This window comes from Cryptotermes secundus, unplaced genomic scaffold (assembly GCF_002891405.2).
Source record: "Cryptotermes secundus unplaced genomic scaffold, Csec_1.0 scaffold559, whole genome shotgun sequence".
NCBI lineage: Eukaryota > Metazoa > Arthropoda > Insecta > Blattodea > Kalotermitidae > Cryptotermes > Cryptotermes secundus.
Window position 1 is genome coordinate 630437 of NW_019718620.1, and position 22424 is coordinate 652860.

General features: G+C 39.4%; 3 protein-coding genes across 6 annotated transcripts in view; 1 reads left to right on the forward strand and 2 right to left on the reverse strand.

Annotated features, from left to right (window-relative positions):
- Positions 1-1023, reverse strand: part of LOC111862318 (presenilin homolog) — a 31557-nt gene extending 30534 nt beyond the window's left edge. For both annotated transcript variants that reach the window (XM_033750664.1, XM_023847605.2), the window contains exon 1: positions 686-1023. In XM_033750664.1, coding sequence (XP_033606555.1) covers positions 686-832 — 147 coding nt within the window. In that variant the 5' untranslated portion in view covers positions 833-1023. The remainder of the gene's footprint in view (positions 1-685) is intronic.
- A 192-nt stretch (positions 1024-1215) lies between these two features.
- LOC111862155 (pre-mRNA-splicing factor syf2) lies at positions 1216-4378 on the forward strand. The gene is made up of 6 exons (XM_023847337.2): positions 1216-1396; positions 1993-2084; positions 2482-2622; positions 3404-3528; positions 3850-4017; positions 4146-4378. The coding sequence occupies exons 2-6, from the start codon at positions 1998-2000 to the stop codon at positions 4309-4311; spliced, it is 687 nt and encodes a 228-aa protein (XP_023703105.1). The 5' UTR covers positions 1216-1396; positions 1993-1997; the 3' UTR covers positions 4312-4378.
- Positions 4379-7856: 3478 nt separating this feature from the next.
- The window catches only part of LOC111862137 (TGF-beta-activated kinase 1 and MAP3K7-binding protein 2), a 35215-nt gene continuing 20647 nt past the window's right edge, over positions 7857-22424 (reverse strand). For 2 of the 3 annotated variants that reach the window (XM_023847311.2, XM_023847328.2), the window contains 3 exons: positions 18385-18551; positions 16566-16758; positions 13399-14161 (listed from right to left, as the gene is read on the reverse strand). In XM_023847311.2, the coding sequence (XP_023703079.1) occupies positions 13914-14161; positions 16566-16758; positions 18385-18551 (608 nt within the window). In that variant the 3' untranslated portion in view covers positions 13399-13913. Of the gene's footprint in view, positions 7997-10709; positions 10770-13398; positions 14162-16565; positions 16759-18384; positions 18552-22424 lie in introns of those variants that run through there. The other variant, XM_023847320.2, reaches the window with a different exon arrangement.

A 22424-nucleotide genomic window follows, 5' to 3' on the forward strand; every position in this document is an offset into this window, starting at 1 on the left:
AGTTGCATCTGTGACACCAGAGATGCTGGAAAACACATGGCATGAAATCCAGTACTGTTTGGACAAATGGTGCTCACATTGAGATATACTGAACTTGATGAGTTGTTCTTTCAGGTACAGCAAAACAACTCCCTGCAACTCATATACTCTGTGTTTTGTGTATACTTGAAATGTGGTGAATAAATTGTGGCCACCCTGTATTATTTTTAAAACACTGAAAAATCAATAAATAAGAAACTATTACGCCTACAGGCCTACCACGTGGTATAATAACTCACTTCGGTGAAAGCTCATTCCTCACCAAATTTCATTAAAATTTGAAGTAGTAGGGTTGAATTTTGTACTTTTTTGTGTTGATTTGACACGGAATGACCCAGATGAACGTTAAAGAGGTTCTAACTTTTGTATATATTGACTTTCGAACATCGTGACATAAGGTATGATTGACATTTAATATCACAAAGCACAAACACAGCAAATCTCACGACTTGGCACGTATAAATTGTGTAGTTCAGTGTCATCATGATGAGATCTTTATAAAAGTTACAGCATGGTCCTTCTCGTTCTTTAATTAGCTTCGTGGAGAAAAATTAAACAAATAAAATTGGCATGGATAGGGATAAGGAAAGGCCATTGGTCACATTCATAATTCTACTAGCACGGAAAAATAAGAAACAATATTTACATCGTCTTCAGCTGTATCTCCCCTGGGTTCTAGAGAATTTTGTGGCTTCCGCTTTCTCTCAGCCACAGATTCAGTTCTCACAGGTGCTACATGTGCATCCATCAGACTTGTATATTCTGTCGCTGATTCACATTCGCTATCAGACATTCACTGACTAATACGTTAGTACCCTGTCATCTACAGCCCCACTACTTCTATCAGCATTACACAAAAACTGATAACGCAACGCACAAAAGATTTCACATATAATCAGTCAATACCACCTCCTTACACCTCGCTTTCGTCGCGTTCATGGTCCACGACGTCCACAATTATTGCAGGATTACCAACATTTATTGACCCAAAAGTGTGCGTGTGACCATTACACAACTTCGAATTCCGCCAAGAGATGGTACTAAACGGCTGAAGTTATTGGTGCTGCCATCTTTAATGAATATTTTTTACTGGAGCAAATGTGAGAGCCTGGATAGCGCAGTCGGTATAGCGACTGGCTACGGGCTGTACGTGAAGACGACTGCGCATGTTTCTAGTTGCCAGGGGATGTTCGCTACCGGTCGCTAGGGTTACTAACAGGCAGCAGTTGGTAGCTATTGGTAGATGCATTGAGCCATTTTGCTGTTGTGGTTTTGGTGAACGGTAGAGAAGGTGAAGATATAAAGAGGGACTGCGTACCGCAGATATTTGTAGATCGTGTATATAAGTGATAGTACCGTAAGTATTTGTTGTTATGTCAAATAAGTATTAAATAAATTCGGTATGAACTTCATGTACAATCACAAAGATGTGAAAATATTGGATCTAATACAAAAGTTTCACATGGAACTGTTAACGCCGCGGTCTAAATATGTCATGTAATTGTATTTGACTGTGTGGAGATTATTACTGTTGAAAGCATTTCCCGTTTCTTCCTTCCAGTTCTTTATTACATATCTCTCAAGAAAGTCGCGGATATAAAAGGTGTAAGATCTGTGGGATAGTGTTGGCAGGACCCACGAATTGCTAAAAATTTTATTGGTGGAGATTGTGAGATGAGACCTATAGGGCAGTGTGGGGTTAGTAATCAGTAAATGTGCATGTTGTGTGGGGAATTAAAAAAATAATTTTGTCATTTAGTATAAAGCATTATGAAAGTTATAGGAAAATATAGAGTAGGTGTAAATATAGGGGCAGCATGCAGTGTATGAGGTTACTATGGTAAGCAACCAAATTTTATTGTGACTGTTACACAGTGAAGCGCACAATTTTGAATTTTGCCAATTACTGAAGTGTAGTGTACTTACCGCTTATAACACTCTCTTAATTTACAGGGAATATGGAAGCCCCTGAGTTGGGAGAATCGTCTTTCAAGCAGAAGCAGGCAGAATACATGAAGCGGCTAAGAGACCTGCATACCAAGAGGGTAAGAACCCACCTCTTTCATGTACCTTTACATTTGTGGCAGAAATACTTTCACAAATATGATGGCTGCACTAACTTCGCAGACAAGCAGCATTCGCTCAGTCTGTATAGTTCACTTGTGGACTAAATCCACAGAGTTTGTTCTTATACGTATACACAGGATCAAATTGCTGGAACAATTCCACCTCCCCCTACCAGAGCTTGTAAACCAAACAGCATAGGTTAAAGCTGCTTTGGTAGTTGCCATAATTTGTACATTGAAAGGTGTACCCACCCATTAACCTAAGATTGTTGAACAACTTTTACTGTGCAAATAAGCAATAATTGATTGGATTTACCACATAAACTCAAAACATGTAACAGTCTCATAAATATTGAATCGTTTTTTGTCACTCTAGAATGAGGCCCGCCAAATGAACCACAAAGAAGTAATGGAAGAAGACAAGCGTAAGAAATTGCCATCCAACTGGGAAGCACGCAAGCGGCAGGCTGAATGGATATTGAACAATGAAGAGAAACGAAGAGAGGCTGAAAAGAAAGTAATTATATTTCTTCATACATATAAATATGCCGACAAAAGCTGGGATTGTGCAAGTTGGTACGGTGACTAGCCACGGGCTGGATGACATAGGGGTCCACCCAACCTTCTATTCAATGAGTACCGGGGTAAAGCAGCAGCCAACCACTCACCTCCATGTCACAGTGCTTAATTAGTTAAGCTGAGGGACAACTTTACCTTTTATTTTGAAAAGTTTCTGTAATTGTCCTGAGCTCAGATTTACATTTTGCTGATGGGTGGTTTCTGTGTCATATGACACTTGTTGTGAAGTTGTGTAAAAGAGTGTAAGTTTTGCATCCTCAAGATGGAGGCAGTATGTTCCTCTTAGACATTGGTATCCATCTGCCAAAATACACAGTGACATACCATAGAAGACAATATGTATATGAAATGTTTACCCCATCCTTCAACATATGTAGTGTAGCAGCAGCATATATTGTCTATAGCATCAAGAAGCAACTAGATGTGTTTTCAATATGAGATGGGAACCATAATCACCTTATTGGAAATGCCTGGGAACATACATGACTGTTCATATGTAAAGTTGCTTGCTCAAGGTATGCTGACCCTCGGAGATGTGTTAAGACAGACTGTGCATGCAGAGAGTACACTTCCACTTTAGCTCTAGTCTAACCTGCAGACTGCTTGCTCACTTTGATATATGAATATTAGTTTGATGAGCCACAGTACCAAAACTATATTTCACTTTTATATTACTTTGGACCATAGAACAAAATATACAGCAAGCCATTATGTTTCAGGGCGAAGATTATGATCGTGTCAAGCTTCTGCATATTGATGCCATTGAAGCAGAGCGAATTGACAGGAAGAAGAAAAAGAAGAACCCAGATCCTGGTTTTGCAGATTATGAACAGGCCACTGCTAGGTGAGGTGTTATGTCTCAGTAGCTGATGTAACTGTGGTGTCAAGGAAATTATCCTGCCTATCTGACTTAAAGCATTAGTGTTGACATAAATCTATCCACAGTCTGCAGTTTCACTTCCATTTTTAGGGTATATGATTGGCAGCTTTCTTTTCACAGTAGATTGAATTTTGGTTTATCCTTTTTGTGACAGTATCCCTTATTATGAAATAACTAGACCCAAAAAAATGTCATTAGATAACACTGTAGCAAAGAAGTCATCTTTCTAAATTTTCTTGATGTAGTCCAAGGTGTCACAATGATAACCTGTCTTCTTCCTTGCAGACAGTACAATCGCCTGGTGAACAGCATGAAGCCTGACATGGAACAGTACAAGTACCAGAAAGAGAAGATGGGAGAAGCATTCTATGGTGGGCAAAACGTCATCCTGCACGGTCTCCACAAGGACACAAAGGAAGGAATTGATCACATGGTTCAAGACTTGGAGAAGCAGTAAGTAAACCACATTTCACAGCAGTCATATACTAGCTTTGGTATCATCGCTCAGTACTTTCACATCTCACAACAGTCATGCACCATGGTCTCATGGGTCAATACTTATGTCACATTTTTCTCCACAGGATTGCAAAACGGGAGAAGTACAGCCGACGGCGAATGCACAATGATGATGCTGACATAGACTACATAAATGAACGCAACATGAAATTCAACAAGAAATTAGAACGGTTCTATGGAGAGTACACTACTGAGATCAAGCAGAACCTTGAGCGTGGCACAGCTGTGTGAACAACCCTACTTTGTAAATACTTTTGTTTAATAAATTGAAATATTTATCTCTATTTCTATAAATTTATATACATGTTATTCTCACATTTACAAAATATATAACTTTCCACATGATGGCCATTGCAATATGGAACCGGTTTCCTGCTGGCCATTCAGTCCTTCAGTCCTGCTGATCAGGCATCCTCCCCTGAAACAAGAAGTAAACACACCTACTTGTTGCCAAGCAAGAGTTCCAGATTTTCCATCCTGCCAGATTTTGGGTTGACAACATGATTGATTACTCTCAAAAGACCAATCGCCACATTACACTGCATTGCATTCTCTGGGTCGAAAGTTAGTCATAATGACTGTACGGTGCTGAGGGTGTGGAATGTCAATGTACAACAGCTTTTTGATTCCAGCATAATAAGTGCATGAGAGGTTATCAGTTGGTTTATGGAGACTGCTTGTGTTAACACTGTACATCTGCATTGGTCTGAAAATGTTTTTCATTATTTGTGATGAAATTTATTAATGAAAATATATATTTACATTGAAAAGTTAAGATCTCTGCAAGAATTATGGAATTTACACCCATCATCTGGAATGTAAATAACTTTTTGTCAGATGAATTACCCCAGAAAATTATTCCATACTTCATTAAAGAGTGAAAGTAAGCAAAATAAACTGATTTCAGAATGTCAGCGTTGCTGATATGCTACTTAGCTTTGGAACCAACCGACCAATATGGTTTTTCAAGTTTAAATGATTATCACCTTGTAAGCCAAGGAATTTTGTGTTATGGACTCTTCTATATGTTTATCATTATATCCAGTGTTGAATGGATATTGTGTTTTTTGTTATAAATTTTATTATCTTTTATCTAGATTCAGGGAGCTTGATTGCAGAGAAATGTTTACTAACATTTGACAGAACTTTGTTTGATATGCAAAAATCATCTAAATTTTTACTAAATTACATCAGTGTCATCAACAAATAATATGGACATTGATGAGGTGTTTAATGTAGGAGGGAGATCATTTATACAGATTAGGGAAAGCAAAGACCCTAAAATTGACCCATGGGAAACTCCATGCTTTATTGTTCCCCAGTTTGAGTTGGTACTTTGGGTTAAATTTTATCGTCTTATTTCAGTTTTCTGTCTGTTAGCTAAGATCTGGAGCAACATGCTCTTTCTCACTGAATGCCAAAAAAAAAAAGTAATTTAGTTAATACAATTTTGTTATTTTCACAGTCAAAAGCTTTTGCCAAATCACAGAATATTCCGCCAACATGCATTTTTTTGATTAACAGATTTTAATAACACTGTCTGTTAGCTTAAAGACTGCATTTTCAATGGATAATCCTGTCCTGAAGCCAAACTGTTCCGGGACTAGTATATTATTAGTCCTCAAATAATATGTGCATAACTTTCTCAAGTACTTACTAGTGAAATTGGCCTGCAGTTTAACTAGTTTTGTCCCCTTTCTTGTACAATGGTCTTACTAGTAAGATCTTATAACAATCTGGGAAGATCCCTGTCAATGGGTGACTGATTAAAGATGCACACTTTTCAAATTTTACTTGTTATTCGATCATAACCTGACAAGTTTTACTCTGAGGGAACATACTTTTTACCTGTTCAGTGGTTGGAATGATCTTCATACCAGGGAATTTTCTAGGAAATGCCTCTTTTAAAATTGAAATGACATCACCTCTCACTTTCTGATGCAAGTTTAGATCTTCAGTAATTGCCAGAAAAAAAAAATGTATTGAAGGCATCAGCACTTACTTCTGGGTCCTTTATGTCTTCATTTATAAGAGATGGTATTTGTTCAGCCAAATGTAATTTTCCTGTTTTATGTTTTATTATGTTCCAGATTGTTGTTTATCTGATTTTGCTGTAAGCCCACAGTAACGCTGCCTTTTAGCCTCTTTTATATTTTCCACCTTTTACACCATTCTTCTTTATGATACAAAAGTCCTAGCAAGCTGTAGAAACTAGCCATCCATGTTTGTGTGTCCTTTGCCAGAAAGTGGTTGCATTTAGAACAATCTTGTCTGCTTCAAGAGTATCAGCTGAGACGATGCTGCTTGTCAAATCTGCTTTGATACTAGTAGACAGAATGAATTTCCACAGATCACCTGTAGGTGAAGTATAAACTTTAAAGGACCTTATTCTGAACTTTGTAGCTTTCAAGGGATATGAATGTACTGCTTGAATCTCAGCCTGCCCTTCAACAGAGTCTAAAATTCATGAAGGGATATACTTTCCTCTGACCTGAAGAGGCTGCTTAATTTGATGTTTAGGTGTTCAGAATAAGACTGGCTTTGAACATTTTCTTAGTTCATTATTCATAAATGTGAAAATTGTGACCTGTACCAAAAAGAAAATTTTTAATAAAACAAATTTATCATTGGCTCTTGGTGGTTCCCATAGCATCTGATGGCAAAATGCATGAAGTTCATCACTATCGACATCTTTCCAATTGAGAACATAGAAATGTGTTTCTGGTTCATCCTTGCAAGTCTTTATGAATTCCATAGCGTACTGCTTTGTTTCAGTAACTATAGTGTTTATTGCTGAATCATCAAAATATAGCCCGAAGGCCTCCTAATGCTTTTCTAGCAAGCTTGACTTTATAGGACCACTTTCAGAAAAGTGAATTTTACTAAGACGTTAAGAATCAAACTTTTTCCAATTGCAAATCACTCTGTTGTGCCAACTGAGGCCTCAGTACTCTTGCATCACCCATTCTTTATCAATTTCCTTACATTCTGACTTCGCCATAGAAGAAACACACTCTTAAGAGTTAAAAATATCTACTTCAGTTCCTCCGTCATACTTACATACTTCATCATCGCTAGGCTGTTCCGTAACTTCCAATATATCACTTGTTTCCAGGCTACAGGATGTACTAGGAACAAACAGCTTGAGCTGGTTCAGAGGTCATGAAACATTCCACATGCCTCATATGAAACTTCAGATGAAAGAACCAACACATACAGAGCAAATTACATCTTTGGAGGTATGCTTCAGCTAGTTTGACTCTCCTAGGAGAGGGCAGATCAGTGACAAATCTTGTGAACCTGCAGTCAGTGAGGGCATACTCAGGATGCCATTGATAGTGTAATTCAAATGCCGGTGAGTGCACGCTTGAGTTACCATCTTGAGGGGTTAAAATTATCCTCCTATCCACGGCTAAGTTTTCTGAGTATCCATTCTTGTTTTCTAGCCAAAATTCTGTATACATATTTATCACTAAGTTTTGTACATTTCATCCAAATCCAGTAAAAGGGTTCACTGAAAAATGTCTGTGGATTGTGGATTTCTTTAGTTCACAGCTTATGAGTATTTAGACAGTAAAATCGCTTCTATTAATATAAATTATACCTTCTGAACTCATTTTTTCCAAGTCCTCTGGAAACATTCTGATATGCATAGTTATCTGCACTTTGTAAACATCTGATGTCCCTTCAGGACAATGATATCAGTGATACAGTATTCATCAGGCAAAAAGATGTAATGGAGCTCTGTATGTGAGACCACAAAGAGCAGTACTTGCCTGGTTATGTGACAAGTGTTTGGTGTAATGGCCTACAAACAAGTCTGTGTCCTGGATTCAAGATTTAACATCCAAGAGGATCATGGGATGGACTGCAGCAGTGACAGCAGACAGTCAGACAACCCAACTGTGAATGACCCCTAGAACAAACAAACAAACCAATTACATAAGATTCTGAGGTCATATAACAGGATGGCTTGGACAAGAATTGGGAGTAGTCATGGTCTATTCTGCATGTCATCTTAAGTGATGTGGTTTGGCTTTGGTCTAAATGCTATCATGTAGAAGGAAGATTTGAGGTAGGACAACCAAACAAATTATAAAGTTCCTAACAGTTTTAAGTGGAAAAAAATACTTTTACTAACTGTATGTCATCTTAAGTGATGTGGTTTGGCTTTGGTCTGAATGCTATCATGTAGAAGGAAGATTTGAGGTAGGACAACCAAACAAATTATAAAGTTCCCAACAGTTTTAAGTGGAAAAAAATACTTTTACTAACTGCTGATATGATTAATTTATACAGGAAACAAGTGTGTCAGGGAGTGACAACATTCTGTTCCATAACAAATTGTATGATGATCTGCTGGTTCAATGCCAGCTCTGTCTCATGTGACCTGTACTCCTTTAAATCATACTATATATTATTAAACATTCATCACTTCAAAGAATGTTTCAAATAACATTTACGGTTTTTTGCAGTATAGGCTACTTTTATGAAAATGAATAACGTCTGAATTGAACTTAACTTAAAGAACTTGTTACAACCAATTTACTTACTTATGGAGCTTGAGCCGCCAATTGTGAAGCTACTCAAGAATTTGCAAGCATTTTATGGAACCCAAAGGTTCATTACCATGTTCACAAGAGTCCTACACCGGTCCCTATCCTGAGCCAGACCAATCCAATCCATAACATCCCATCCTATCTCTCTAATATCCATTTTAATATTGTCCAGCCACCTATGCCTTCGTCTTCCCAATGGTCTCCTTTCTTCCAGCTTTCCCACCAATATCCTATATGCATTCATGCCACATGCCCTGCCCACCTCATCCTCCTTGACTTGATCATTCTAATTATACTTGGAGAAGAGTACAAGTTATGAAGCTCCTCACTGTACAGTTTTCTCCAACCTCCCATCATTTCATCTCTCTTCAGTCCAAATATTCTCCTCAATACCCTGTTCTCAAACACCCTCAGTCTATGTTCTTCCCTTAATGTCAAACACCAAGTTTCACACCCATACAGAACCACAGGCAAAATTATAGTTTTGTATATTCTAATTTTTATGTTTTTGGATAGCAGATGAGAAGACAAAAGGTACTGGACTGAATGGAAGCAAGCATTACATGGGTTCAATCTCCTTTTAATTTCCTCCTGAATCAGGGTTTGATTTGTTATCGTCGTTCCCAAATATCTGAACTGTGCCAAATTTTTAAAACATATGTTTCCTATCGTTATGTCATGATTTTGCCCTGCATTTTGGTGATGAGACAGCAACATATACTTAGTTTTCTCTGTGTTTAGACCTTCTTGCTTGTGTCAATTAAAGTCTGTGTGTTTTTCTTTATGGTATCTATATTATGACCCAGCAGATTCACATCATCAGCTAGACCAACAGCTGATGTGTCCCGTTTACTTTCAGTCCCACCTAGTTTTCCTGGACATTCCTAATAGCATATTCTAAAGCAAAGTTAAAAAGGAGTGGCAATAAAGCATCTCCTTGTTTTAGACCATTTTGAATAGGAAATTTATCAGACAACTGTTTACCTATACGGACTTTACCATACATTCCGTTTAAACACATATTAATCAGCCTAACTAGTTTCATGGGTATCCCAAACTCTATTAGAATACTGAACAATGCTTCCCTCCTAACCGAATCATAGGCTTTCTTGAAGTCTACAAAGAGCTGATATATTGTCTCATTGTACTCCCATTTTTCTCTAATAACTGACGAATGATCCGTTACATCGAAATCCACATTGATGATCCCCAATAATTTCATGTATGTATGGACTTATTTTTTTTTTCGAGCATGGACTTAACCTTGAGAGAAGAATATTGTATAAAATTTTGTATGAAGTCGATAGCAGTGATATCCCCCTATAATTACTGTAGTCAGTTTTATCACCCTTCTTGTGAATTGGTACAATAACAGACTCCTTCCACTGTTTAGGCAATTTTTCCTTATGCCAAATAGAAGTAATTAGCTTATGGATCTTAGAACATAATATTTCACCTCCTGCTTGAACAAGTTCTGCCAGAATTTGATCACTACCTGCAGAAGGCAAAATTAAACTTTTAGTGTACACCCCTTAATACTGATTGTACATCCATTTCATAGTTTTGGAGATGCAACCTGGATAGACAAACACAATCTTTCCTGTATCTACACTTCATACACTTTGTACACAGCTGATCAGGAGGGCCCAGACAGATAGATGCAGAACATCAGCATTTCAAAATAATTAATTTGGCCCCCAATAACCTATAATCACAGAAATCACAAACCAAAGTGTTTCTTGAAATGTTCTACATATAGCCAGACATCAATTTAAAATTTAAATTACATTATTCATCACCATTAACAGACTGAATTGTGAACATATCTCCATGGACCTACAAACATGCAACACAATTCATGTTCTCTCACATTGATTGCGTCCTTTTTCACTGTTAACAGCTGCATTATATTCTTGGCCATTGTTTGATATTGCACTGTCAGTTCTTTGTTTTCCTGAATCAGTATGCTAACTATGAAGAAATTGTTCTTTGGCAAAGCTCCCATTTTGTCAGATGATGAAGCACACCTCCACACACAAAAGATGCAACTGAAACATGACACATACTTACTTCTGGCCGGAAAGTTGTGGTGTGTCACATGAATGTGAATGTCCTGCATCTCCCCTCCAGCTGAAACCAATATATATCACCCCATGTTATGTTCAAGCAAATGGAAACCAGCACTTACTTCATCTGAGGATATCCATTAACAGAATCAAAGAATTCAAAACTTCTAATATCAAAGAAAACTTAAAATCCTGAGACCTATGATGCCTGAAGTTCACTAAAATAGTATTTGAAAATTCAATTCATATCTCAATGTGTTTCCACTACAAAGACCAACCAGTTAATGCTGTGTAAAGGGCCAATTAATTCTAAGAATCATATGAAATATACTAAACAACACACACCATATGGAAAAAATGCAGAATTTTGTAACGTTAAAATGCAAGTGGTACATATGTATATTAACTGCTGTGCTTGAAGGGGTTTTAGAAGAAGGCTCTTCATCAGTGTTCATTCTGTTTGTGTTTAATGTTTCTCCCAATATTTTGTCATTCCCTAGTGTCCTCTGCACTGCCCATACCATATCAATATAAATGTGGTTAGCTTACCTGTATATTATATGAAGCGTCATCTTCCTCTTCATGGGCTGGAGACAAGACTACATGAAGCACAGCTGTACAAGGTGTCCATAATGGCATTCTACAAACTACATGATTCCTTGTAACATTTGCAATTGTTCTCCTTAAATTTTGTGACTTACATTCTGTGAATATTTGTCTAAACAAAGTTCATTTGGCAAAAAGGTGTTTCAATAAAGACTTTCAAAATCCATTTTCAGGGCCCACACTCAAAAAAAAAAAGATATGTGTCCTGTCTTCCCTGTTCCAAAACTAATGTAACGGTTTTAAAATCATAAATTCTGTGTTGGTTATGAACACAATTACGGTATACTGTACGAGACTACAATGCTTTATTCCCCAGTTATAGATGACAGCGAGCTGGAATGAATGCTAGACCTGCATCTACCGCACACACAATAGTTAGGTTACAAGTAAGTTACATGCCACACCAGACATAAAAGAGCACTTTCCGAAGTTCTTCAGGGCCAGTAATCTCCTTCACTCTTTATAATGCTTACATCATTGCACTTTAATTTTACTAGCATTTTTTTTTTCCCCTTGGCACTACAGCCCCAGTGGGCCTAGGCCTACCTCCATGAACTTCTCCGTTCACTTCGGTTTTTCGAGATCTTACACCTATGGTAGGACTCCTTGGGCGAGTGATCAGCTCGTCGCAAGGCCTCTACCTGTAGACAAACACAGAAAAATGCACACAAACATCCACGCCCTGAGTGGGATTCGAACCCATGATCTTGGCTTCCGAGCGAGCGAAGACAGTGTATGCCTTACACCGCTCGGCTACCGTGACTGGCTTAGCATTCTTTAAGAAACTGAAATATATACTGTAAATATACCACAACAGATGATATCAAAGTAACAATGTAAGGGCCTACACGCTCAAATACATCTGACTCCCGTAATCCACATATTTAGTGTAAGGTTTAGCAGATGCTAAGCCCATATTCATATCTGCCAGACTGTGCAACAGCGCAGGCAATTGGCTACCAGTTTCTCGTCATAGATGACCATTTTCAATCCCAGGGCAGGTTTTTCTCTGAGCACTTCAGTTTTTTCCGCACCAATTATCATTCCACCACTGCTTCATAATCATACATCATCAGTAGATGGTACAACAGACTTTGGTACAAATGGACTCAGCCTCACACCTAATACAACAGACCCATTTCAGGATTCCGTACCAATCTCACTCCACTTGTACAATAGACCCAGCTGAGGCTGCAATATCAAGGGACTCAGTCTCACCCTTCTACAATAGAACCATTTCAGGAAGCAGTACTAAATGACTTCATGTCATGTCATGTCATGAATTTTTAAGAGAACTTCATATGCATCATTAACATCTACATGCTTTCATGCACACAGAAAATTGCAAATTGTGGAAATTTTAAATAAAAAGATTAGTTGCCTTATTAACGGGATAATGCAAGAAAACATTTTGTTTGCTCCGGGTATCACCAGCCACAAATGTTCGGTGTATCACACTGCCAGTTTCATACAGTGCAGATGAAACAACCATCAAAGACACATGCAAGATGTCTAACATCTGGAAAATAAATAGTCTCAATGTGAAAGACAGGAGTAGAGATAAACAAGTACACTGATGTTCACAGCCACTACAATAAATAAACACTACAAAAACTGATACGGTAAATCTGATACATAAAAGGCCAGTTTGTGATGGGCTCAAAGAGGTAGTGGAACCTTGAGAAAATGTTGTGCTGTCACATATCGCAATAACAGGATACGGTTACTCTCAACTCCCAATATCTAACAGATGGCATTAATCATCAAAAGGCAAGTGACATTTATGTAAGCTCTGCCCATGTCAATGAAAAGAGGGAAAGGCAGAGGATGAGGAGAGATGAAAGGTATGGGAAAGAAATATGTGAATAAAGATGGGAGAAGACAGAGGAAAGAAAGAAAGCAGACAAGGTGTTAAGATTCAAAAGAAATGATTCTCCGCAAATTGATTAAACTCGCGCATGGCCAGATGACAGGATATCCTGAGATCCTTAACAAGCAAGCACATCACTGATATCACCTTTGTGTTGGCACTTAAAACTTATGTCTATAATTAAGCTGTATTTAATCTGTAAACAATAACAAATGGACAGACTTTCTGCTGAATTTATAATAGGCATTACATTAGTTACATTATAAAATATAAAGACAAAAAACATGCTCCCACAGTTACACTATATCGATGAAGAAATGTTCTTGATACAATGACATGATGGACTGTTCAACATTCAGCAAAAAAGCTTTCAAGTTCTACAATCTGGATCCTCTTTTCTTAACCAAGTCACTTGGCAAAAGAAAATAAATCATACTTTATATTTACTTAACTCTGACTAATTATTGCCTTACAGAAGCACCTCTGCAGCACTGTATGTTTCCGACGCAATGAAGAAACAAGAACGAGAACAGAAACTGCGCCTGTTCATATGAACATTTCCTCTATATGGTCCAACCACAGAGATGCTTGGTGGTCTCGCAGGATGCACAAACAGTGACTGAACAAAATCAGTGCACTTGGCATTGGCCAGGTACACTATTCATTTAGTATAAGGAGAAGTGGGAGGTGATGGTGTGTTTGAGCCCTTGTTCTGTTAGTCACGTCATGTAGTTAATCACTCCACAATTCACACGCTGGTTCAGTAGGAGGCAGTTTTTCCACATGCATTACCACTGGGTTGGGTGAGAAGGTCTTTGAAGGAATGGGATGGCAATAGCATGTGTCAGTACCTAGCAATAAACGTGGCATCTCGCATGTCTCACACTTGTCCAGCAGGGGATGGTTTTGGAATGTACACTGTGTGCAGGTCCAATGGGGACCATCTGCTGAGTCTCCATGCTGAAGTCTTCTCCCAGGTCCTGCAATGTAATGAAACAATTTATTATGTGCAAGGTCCTTCATTGCTTTTTCATAAAAGATCTGGCTTAGCACAAGTAAATCTGAGGGGCTATATATATTGTCTGGTGCATTCATGATTTTCCTTGCGGGACAGTACCTTGAAGTAGTGTGTGACCATATTTCTTTTACTGCTAGTAGAGTGACTAGTAGGGGACTAAGTCCCTTGTACTGCAGCCACTTCTGGCCTATTGTACCAGCCCCAGATGATAGGTGAGGGTGATTGTGGAGCAATTGGTGGAATGAAGATTGGCAGGGGAAACCGAAGTACCGCCACTTTGTCCACCACAAATCCCACTTGACCAGACCCAGGATTGAACCCAGGCCGCCGCGATGGGAAGCCAGCGACTAACCGCTTGAGCTATGGCACGATCTAGTGTGACCATATACTTCCATTGAATTTCATACAATCTAGAAGCTGAGAAAATGACATTCCATATAAACTTAGGAGTACAGTACTTCTTCGGTCTGTCTGTCTCTCTCTAATATCACATGGCTGTGACTAATAGTACACATTTCTCATGTAAGCCCTTCTACACGACAATGCCAAATGTATCTGCCTCTCAGCCAACCATGCAAGAACATGACATAACACTACAAAATGTCGGAGAGCAGAACACATAGTTCAACACCAGCAAAGACATCAGTCATTTGTTTTTGTGAAGTGTATCTCCTCCTGAGAATGTACAGGTTTCTGTCAGTTGCTGAACACTGGAACAATGATGAAGTCTGCCTAACTGGATAGTTTGGACACCTACTGCCACTCAATCCCTTCTTCCTGAGAATATCACCTCTGCAGTTTCATTCACAGATATGGTCTCCATGAATTACCAAAATTTAATCAAAATCATTAAGCCATTTTCAAGAAAAATGATGTGTTTTGAGGCCTATCTGAAGGGCCTCTACACGGTGGAACAGAGGAAACGCGTGTTTTTTCAAATGGCTAGTACTCAGCAAGGGTGGAGTTGACAACCTTGGGAGTGAGCTGGCAGACAGCACAGACAATGCAATTTCAGTAGCCATGGCGCGTTGGAATGTAGAGCATCGTGTGTTTGCTGTCGAACAGTTTTTTAAAAACAGTGATTCCGCAGTTACTATCCAACATCTTTTCTGTCGAAAGATCAATATTGAGCGTCGAGGAACAATTCCAGATCATAACACTAGACTCCGATGGGTGGAAGCATTTAGAACTACTGCATCTGTCATGAAGAGGAAACCATCTGGCCTTCCCCATTCAGTATGGACCCCAGAAAATGTTGACACAGCAAAAATGGTGGTTCTTACTAGCCCCAGACGTTTCGCTATGCATCAGGCATTAGCTCTGGGTATGTCACATCGTTTGCTACATTGCATTGTATACGAAGAGTTACAATTTCATGCCTACAAAATAATGATTGTCCAGCAGCTGGCCGAAGGGGATTTTGGACAACGCAGAAAGTTTTGTGAAGAAATGCTCACCATTCTTACTGAAGATGCTAACAACATGGTAAAGATAAGTGACAAAGCACATTTCCATCTGAATCGATTTGTGAAGAAACAAAACTGCTGGTTCTGATCGGCGGAGAACCCAAGAGAGGCACACCAAATACCTCTCCACAGCTCAAAAGTGAGTGTGGTGTGGTGTTTGTAAGTTAGGGATCGTTGGTCCTTACTTTTTTGAAGAGGGGGAGATTGCAGTTATACTGACTTTGGCGAGCTACGTCAACATGTTAAACAGCTTCTTGCATCCAGAACTCCTAAGGCATCGGGTAAACATGAGACAAATGTTGTTCCAACAGGATCGTACCCAGCTCACACGGCAAGAGCATCGACAGAAGTTGTTCAACACATGTTCCCTCAACACGTGATCTCCCATTTCAGTGATGTTTCTTGGCCCCCATGCTCCCCTGATCTATCAGTTTGTGGGGATACCTCAGGGCAAGAGTGTACACAAACAGACCACAAACAACCCAAGAGCTGAAACTTTCCTTTCGTCAAGAAATCGCAGCTGTGCCGGAAGACATGTTGGTGAATGCGATGCAGAATTTTGAGGAGAGGCTCCAAATGTGTGTCCAGCAAGAAAGACGTCATCCGACTGACATTATTTTCCGTACGTAATGTAAATTAAAAAAGCATTAAAATACCTTCTTTATCTTGAAAATCAACAAAGTTATCCTTAATACGTGTTTCCTCTGCTCCACCCTGTAGTTTCTGGAAATAGAATGTTCATATTCACTAGGCCCTGGCATATGATGGATAGACTCTTAAATACCAATTACAAACAAAAATCTGTCCAACTGTTCAGGGGTTAGCAATATGTAAACCCATAAACACTGAGAGAAGTCCAAAAAGGNCTCCACCTCTCAGTCTTCAATTCACAGAACTTACTTGGTGGAGGGGGTTGTGAGGATGGGGGAAAGATGAAGCCCTGCTGCCCAGTGTAGATATTTTTGTAAAACTCTTCATCTGTTTCCCCAAGTGGCACCTGCACATCCAAACTGAGGTCCACCTCTTGTGTCATCTTCTTACATTCTTCCTGCAGCCTCTGGATCTCCACTCGTAGCTCTTGTACTTTCTGCAACTGTAAAAAACGTTCACAATTAGAACAAGTGCAAAGTTTCTTTTAAAAACTGCATTTTAACTTATGTTTGTGTGAATATTTAAAAAAATTATATTTTGATAATAATACACTGAAGTATTAAACATGTCACTCAAGCAGTTCTACCCTGACAGATTTTTTTGTGGTTTCCTGCTTTCCACACCCCTTCTAATCAAATACTAATCAGTCACCACTGAACACTATATAACCTGAGCTCTTGAAAGCACTATTAAATAAACAAATACGATAAGTACTGTGAAACACACTTCTATGCTTTGAAGAAGGAAATATTTACACAATGATCAGTGGCCTCCGTAGTCTAGAGCTAACGTTCCCACCTCATGACTCGTAGTACGCGGGTTCAAATACCCGGTGGAGGTCATCGAATTTTTAAGGGCAGAAAAATTCAGGGAACAAGTCCTCCGGGAGGGGCTTTAACCCGTGGGTCCCGTGTCGTAGCTTTACGGCACGTAAAAGAACCTCACATCTCCAAAGGAGGTCACTGAGCCAAATTAACTGACGTTTCCCGCCCAATAGCAGTCTCTAATACCTCTGGTAGATGGGGGAAGCATTATAGATACCTTTCAGCTAGTAGAGCCGGTCTCGCTGGCTGAGCAGGACTGATGGTAAGCACCAGTACCGGTAGGATATAGAGACTGGTAGAAATCATAGACAGAAGCACAATGGACCAATACAGGTCTCAGTGCATGGGGTAACCCACCCTCTCCAATAACTAACTAACTACACAATGATCAATTTATGACCATAGCAGCGTCCCATTTTTATCTATTACTGTCATACATTCAGCACTTCTAACCATTCTGTCCGAATGTCACCACTGCTGCAAATGCCAATCAGCGATGTTTTTAGAACCTGGTGAAATCTAGGAGACAGCAACAGGAGGTTGGAAATGTGACTGATGAAAGAGACAAGACATGCTTCCAGGCTGTTTTCAGGGAAACTTTTTGGAAAAAGGTCACTTGAAAGACTAACAAGAGATGGGAAAGCAGGTTGTGTATATGTGAGGCAGACAGAACTGGCTCAGTAGTGTGTCCAGTGGTAGGCTTAGATATTAGTTCATTAGTGAGATGCGTCTTATGGAAAAGAGACTGTGAGAATGGGAGGTGAATAGAACTGGCTCAGGATCATGTCTAATGACAGATGGTATTAGCAGTGTTATACCTTCAGGTTCTATTTGCTACTAGAGGGTTTGTTCAATAGTAAGATGGATCTTAGAAAAATATGTTATGAAGACTGGGGTGGCCTGGAACTGGTTCAGGATCATGTCCAATGGCGAGCTTTGGTATTATCGGTGTTGAACCTTCAGGTTCTGCTACCGGAGAGTTAGTTAATCAATAAGATGGATCTCAAGGAAATTGGTTGTGAGGATGGGAGGTGGATGGAAATGACTCCGGGCTGTGGTCAATAGCAGGGCTTTAATATTAGTGGTACTGAACCTTCAGCTTCTGCTAAAATAGTTTTGGTTAGCTAAGTTAAGCCTGAATCATACAGCTGAGCACTTCTTATCACTGACTTTATAGAAAACCATAAAAATCTCACTACAGTGCAGTATTAGTGTCATACAATACAGTCTGGACATGAAACTACCACAGAGGACACGACAGGTGGAGACATGGTCTGTTTGCATCGCTGCCGATATTCAAGATCCCTTCTCATCTCCTGAACCTCCCTCTGCATCGCACGCAGGTTCTCTTTCTCTTTCCTCAGTTCTCGCTGAAGCTTATTCTTGCGCTCCAACTGCTGCTGCAGAAGAACTGAAACATAACCAAACACTGTGATGAACTTCTGGAAGAAAGGCTTTTGAGAATAAGGTGCTGAGGAGAAATCTGGAGAAATACAGAGGAAGTAACAAGGGAATGGAGAAAACTGCATAATCAGGAGCTTCATAATTTGTACTCTTCACCAAATATTGTTAGGCTGATCGAATCAAGGATGATGAGATGGGTGGAGCATGTTGCACACATGAGATAAGAAAAACATACTGTAGCATGTGGACCTGTTGCTAAGTAATAACAACGCCCGCTGCTAGACAACACGTTCCTAACATGTGCCAATGGACTGGCTGGAAAGTGTGTTTTCTGCATGGTCCATACTGAAAGCTATGCATGCAACAATGGATACAGCAACAGAGAAATGGTGTTTTCTGTGGAGTCCATGCTGAGATAATATTGTAGCATCATGTTGCACTTTTCACTTGGTGTTTTTAATTCTACAGTCTTATATGAAGCAGTTGAAATCAAGACAAGGAACATAACACGATGGGGTACACAACACAGCACGGAGGATTACAAACATGCACATTAGGGGAACCATACATCAGCAACCAGACATCAACCCAGAATGACAGCAGTTTCCTCATCCACAACTTTTAACACCTGATGATGACCAATTCGGCAAAACATGTAATGAAAATTTTTAAAATATCTAGCTTTCATTATGTTTTAACACATTTTTGCACATAAGACTGTAGAATTAAAAACATGATGCTGAGATGTTATAACCAGGACACTTAGTAACAGAAATTAGTGCAGATGAGTACAGTGGAATGAAGCGAGTTGGTTGGCGAGCAGTCTGTCAGAGGACTGCTGCAGTTTGGTCATTGTGAGCTGCTGCTGTTAGAGGCTGGTAGCTGAGGCACGGGACTAGTTCAGGAAACCAAAGTAAGGGGAACGTCCTCCACTGAAGGCCATTACCAGGCAACAACTGTGAAGACACAGCAGACTGAAGAGATTTAGTGTGTGCTGTAAAAAACTGTAAAACATAGTCATGAGTCTTGTGTTAAGTGTGCAATAAATCCAATCACCAGTCCAAACCCTGTCTATAGTCACTCATACATGTGACAATATAAAATGATATGCTAGAGAACCAAAAGGATTGAGCAGGCTGATGCAGTGGTAACATTCTAGATTATTTCAGAGATGATTGGTTCAAATCTCAGCGAGAATGCCAGCTATCCTGACTGATGATTTTCATGGTGTTCCTCAGTCTCTCCAGCCAGATGCTGGGATAGTACCTTGCCTAAGTCACAACTGCTTCCTTCCAAATCCTCTCCAATTCATTATTCACCCTTCATCCTATCACTCAAAGCTATATGGTCTTAAAAAGAAACTGTGATAGTGTACACCAGAATCATTTGGTTCAGGATGGAGTTCAGTGTCAGGCCGTTGTGAACATAGTAATAAACCTCTGGGTTCCATAAAAGACACAAAATTTCTTGTGTAGATATTGACTATTAGCTTCTCAACAAATTTCGTTACTAAGTGGAATTCCTTTTTAGTGTGAGGTAGACATAAACATTAAACATGCTATAATTATCCTTGTGTCACAACACCAATATGTAAGTAGTACTAACATCTGAAATTGGAATAATACTGCCATGCAAATATTCTATGAGGCCGCCATGCTGTTTTTCTCTGTTTTACTTCGGAGATAATGACTGAATGAAGTTCCATTTTTCGAAGGTCTATCACAATATAACTGATGACCTTAACCGTTGCACAGTTATGCTAGTATTGTCGCCACCAAGGAAATGCCAAGATGGCAAGTCAGATATGATGCAGGTTGCTAACAGGGTTCTGTAAGAGGTCCATGCTGATAGGCCATTGAAAAGCTTGCAAAATTTCATTCTGGTATTTTTTAAGGAAAACAGAAAATAAAATTTACAACACCTGAAAAAAAATTCGTCTGATGACCAATATACACAGACATGGAATTTAAATGGTACAATTTACCCGACTTTAAGACCAGCAGGGTTTGATCTTTTGAAAACCCCCAAAAATAACTTTGGAAACAGCTATGTTGCATAAATTTCTAGTCCTACAGATCCAAAAACATTATCATTATTTTATTATATTTTTGAAGAATTTTTTTACTTAAGTACAGGCCCTATCCTCAATAACTGTGTTCAATATAACCACAAAGCTTCGCATCACGGCCATGTTTGCAACTGTCAGCTTACAAACAATACTTCATACAAAATTTGTAGGTAGGCTCATGATATATCTCAATACGAAATGTCACTTGCCTGGCTCCAATGGTTCAGTACTTATTGAACAAACAGCAAGGACATTTTCTCATGGGTGCCATGTTCTTATTTTACAATAAAAAAAAAGCATAGTCAAAAGCTATATACCTTTCGAATATTCTTTACCATACAACATACCAGGACTCCATATTATGAACTGTTCCCAGCTCACTAGTTAGTGCGTCCACCATAATGTTATTCATTCATTTCATTTATTCAGCATTCCATAAATCCTTACATGGTTTTTCCAAAACACCATGGATACAGAAGTAGTCAACATGAGTAAACATAATTACATACTGCATATTGCTGTGGAAAACTAAAACGATGACAATGGGGTGGGGTGGCCTCCAATGCCAGACATTCTTACCAAGTTTCATTAAAATAGGCCAAATGGTTCAGAACTTGAAATGGAGGGAAGCACATTATGATCTGATACGCCTAAATGAAAGGAAGGCGAACTAAAAACGTGGTCTGGGGTTCCGCCAGTACCGGTTTATTGGACACTGGAACATTGCAAATTCATCTCGCCACAATATTTACCTTGGCTCTGGCTGGTCTGGCATTCCGCTGTCCATGTGGGTGTGGGCTACTAAGTTTAGCGGCGTGAGGAAAGGGCAAGGATGGGTTGGTGGGCGACACATGTTCAGCTGTTCCCAACACACTTTAATGTTATCCTCCACACATTTAACGTCCTAACAACAGGTCGGGTTACTCACGAGAAGCAGTTCTGAAGATCTGAAGATCTTTGACACGGGTGCGCTACGAAAGTTAATAACCACTTGATGTACACATCAAACTGAATCTACAGGCCGTAAAATTTCAACATCATGTTCACAAAAGCCATCCATTTAAACATTATCTTCCGACTCTGTCTCTCAAGTATCTTATTTTTTAAGTTCTCGAACAAATATATGGTTTAGTTTTTTATTATTTTTTATTTCCCTTATGCATGTTATCGGTGATGTCCCTCACACTTCGTTCTTCATTTCACGGCCCTAACGTATCAGGTCAAGAATACTACCGTGTAATTTCTCCTCGTGTAATTTTCTGTATCTTCAATACATACACATTTGTATTACAACCACGGCGTCTAGGAGCCACTAGCCAGCATAACATCGAACCCTTCTTCCTAAGCTAATACTAGTAGTCGCTCTGCTGGTGAGGAAACTCCCCGCATTTTACTAACTTTTTACGCTACAATGCCACGTTCGTAAGAAACTAATTCAAAGTCCAGTAACATCTCATCCCCGCGACCATAAAGACTTGACCCAGCGCACCAGCCATTATTAACAGGGCCCTACGTGTAACTTCATGGCTGCCTTACCATAAATGTTGGCAGAAAAAATTGTGCAACACCTTACTTTAAAAAAATCACGCAGCGCTGGTGTCTTTGCCCCACAGCCGTCTTGCAGTAATCACAGCTGGCCGCGAGTAGGCGGGGTGCTGCCGAGGAAGGCCGTCTATTTCTGTCCGTCACTCCGATGTTAAAAATTAACTCATTCTGGCATGTACAACACACGACTGCTTTCGTTCCGTTCGTCTTGCTACTCAGAAAACACGGACTTCATCAACACATATATACGTATAAGTGTGATGGCAT

Coding starts and splice junctions, on each gene's coding strand:
- LOC111862155 (XM_023847337.2), top strand. CDS start 1,998: ATGGAAGCCCCTGAGTTGGGAGAATCGTCTTTCAAGCAGAAGCAGGCA. Junction 2,623..3,403: donor GAAGAGAGGCTGAAAAGAAA/GTAATTATATTT, acceptor ATTATGTTTCAG/GGCGAAGATTATGATCGTGT. Junction 4,018..4,145: donor GTTCAAGACTTGGAGAAGCA/GTAAGTAAACCA, acceptor TTTTCTCCACAG/GATTGCAAAACGGGAGAAGT.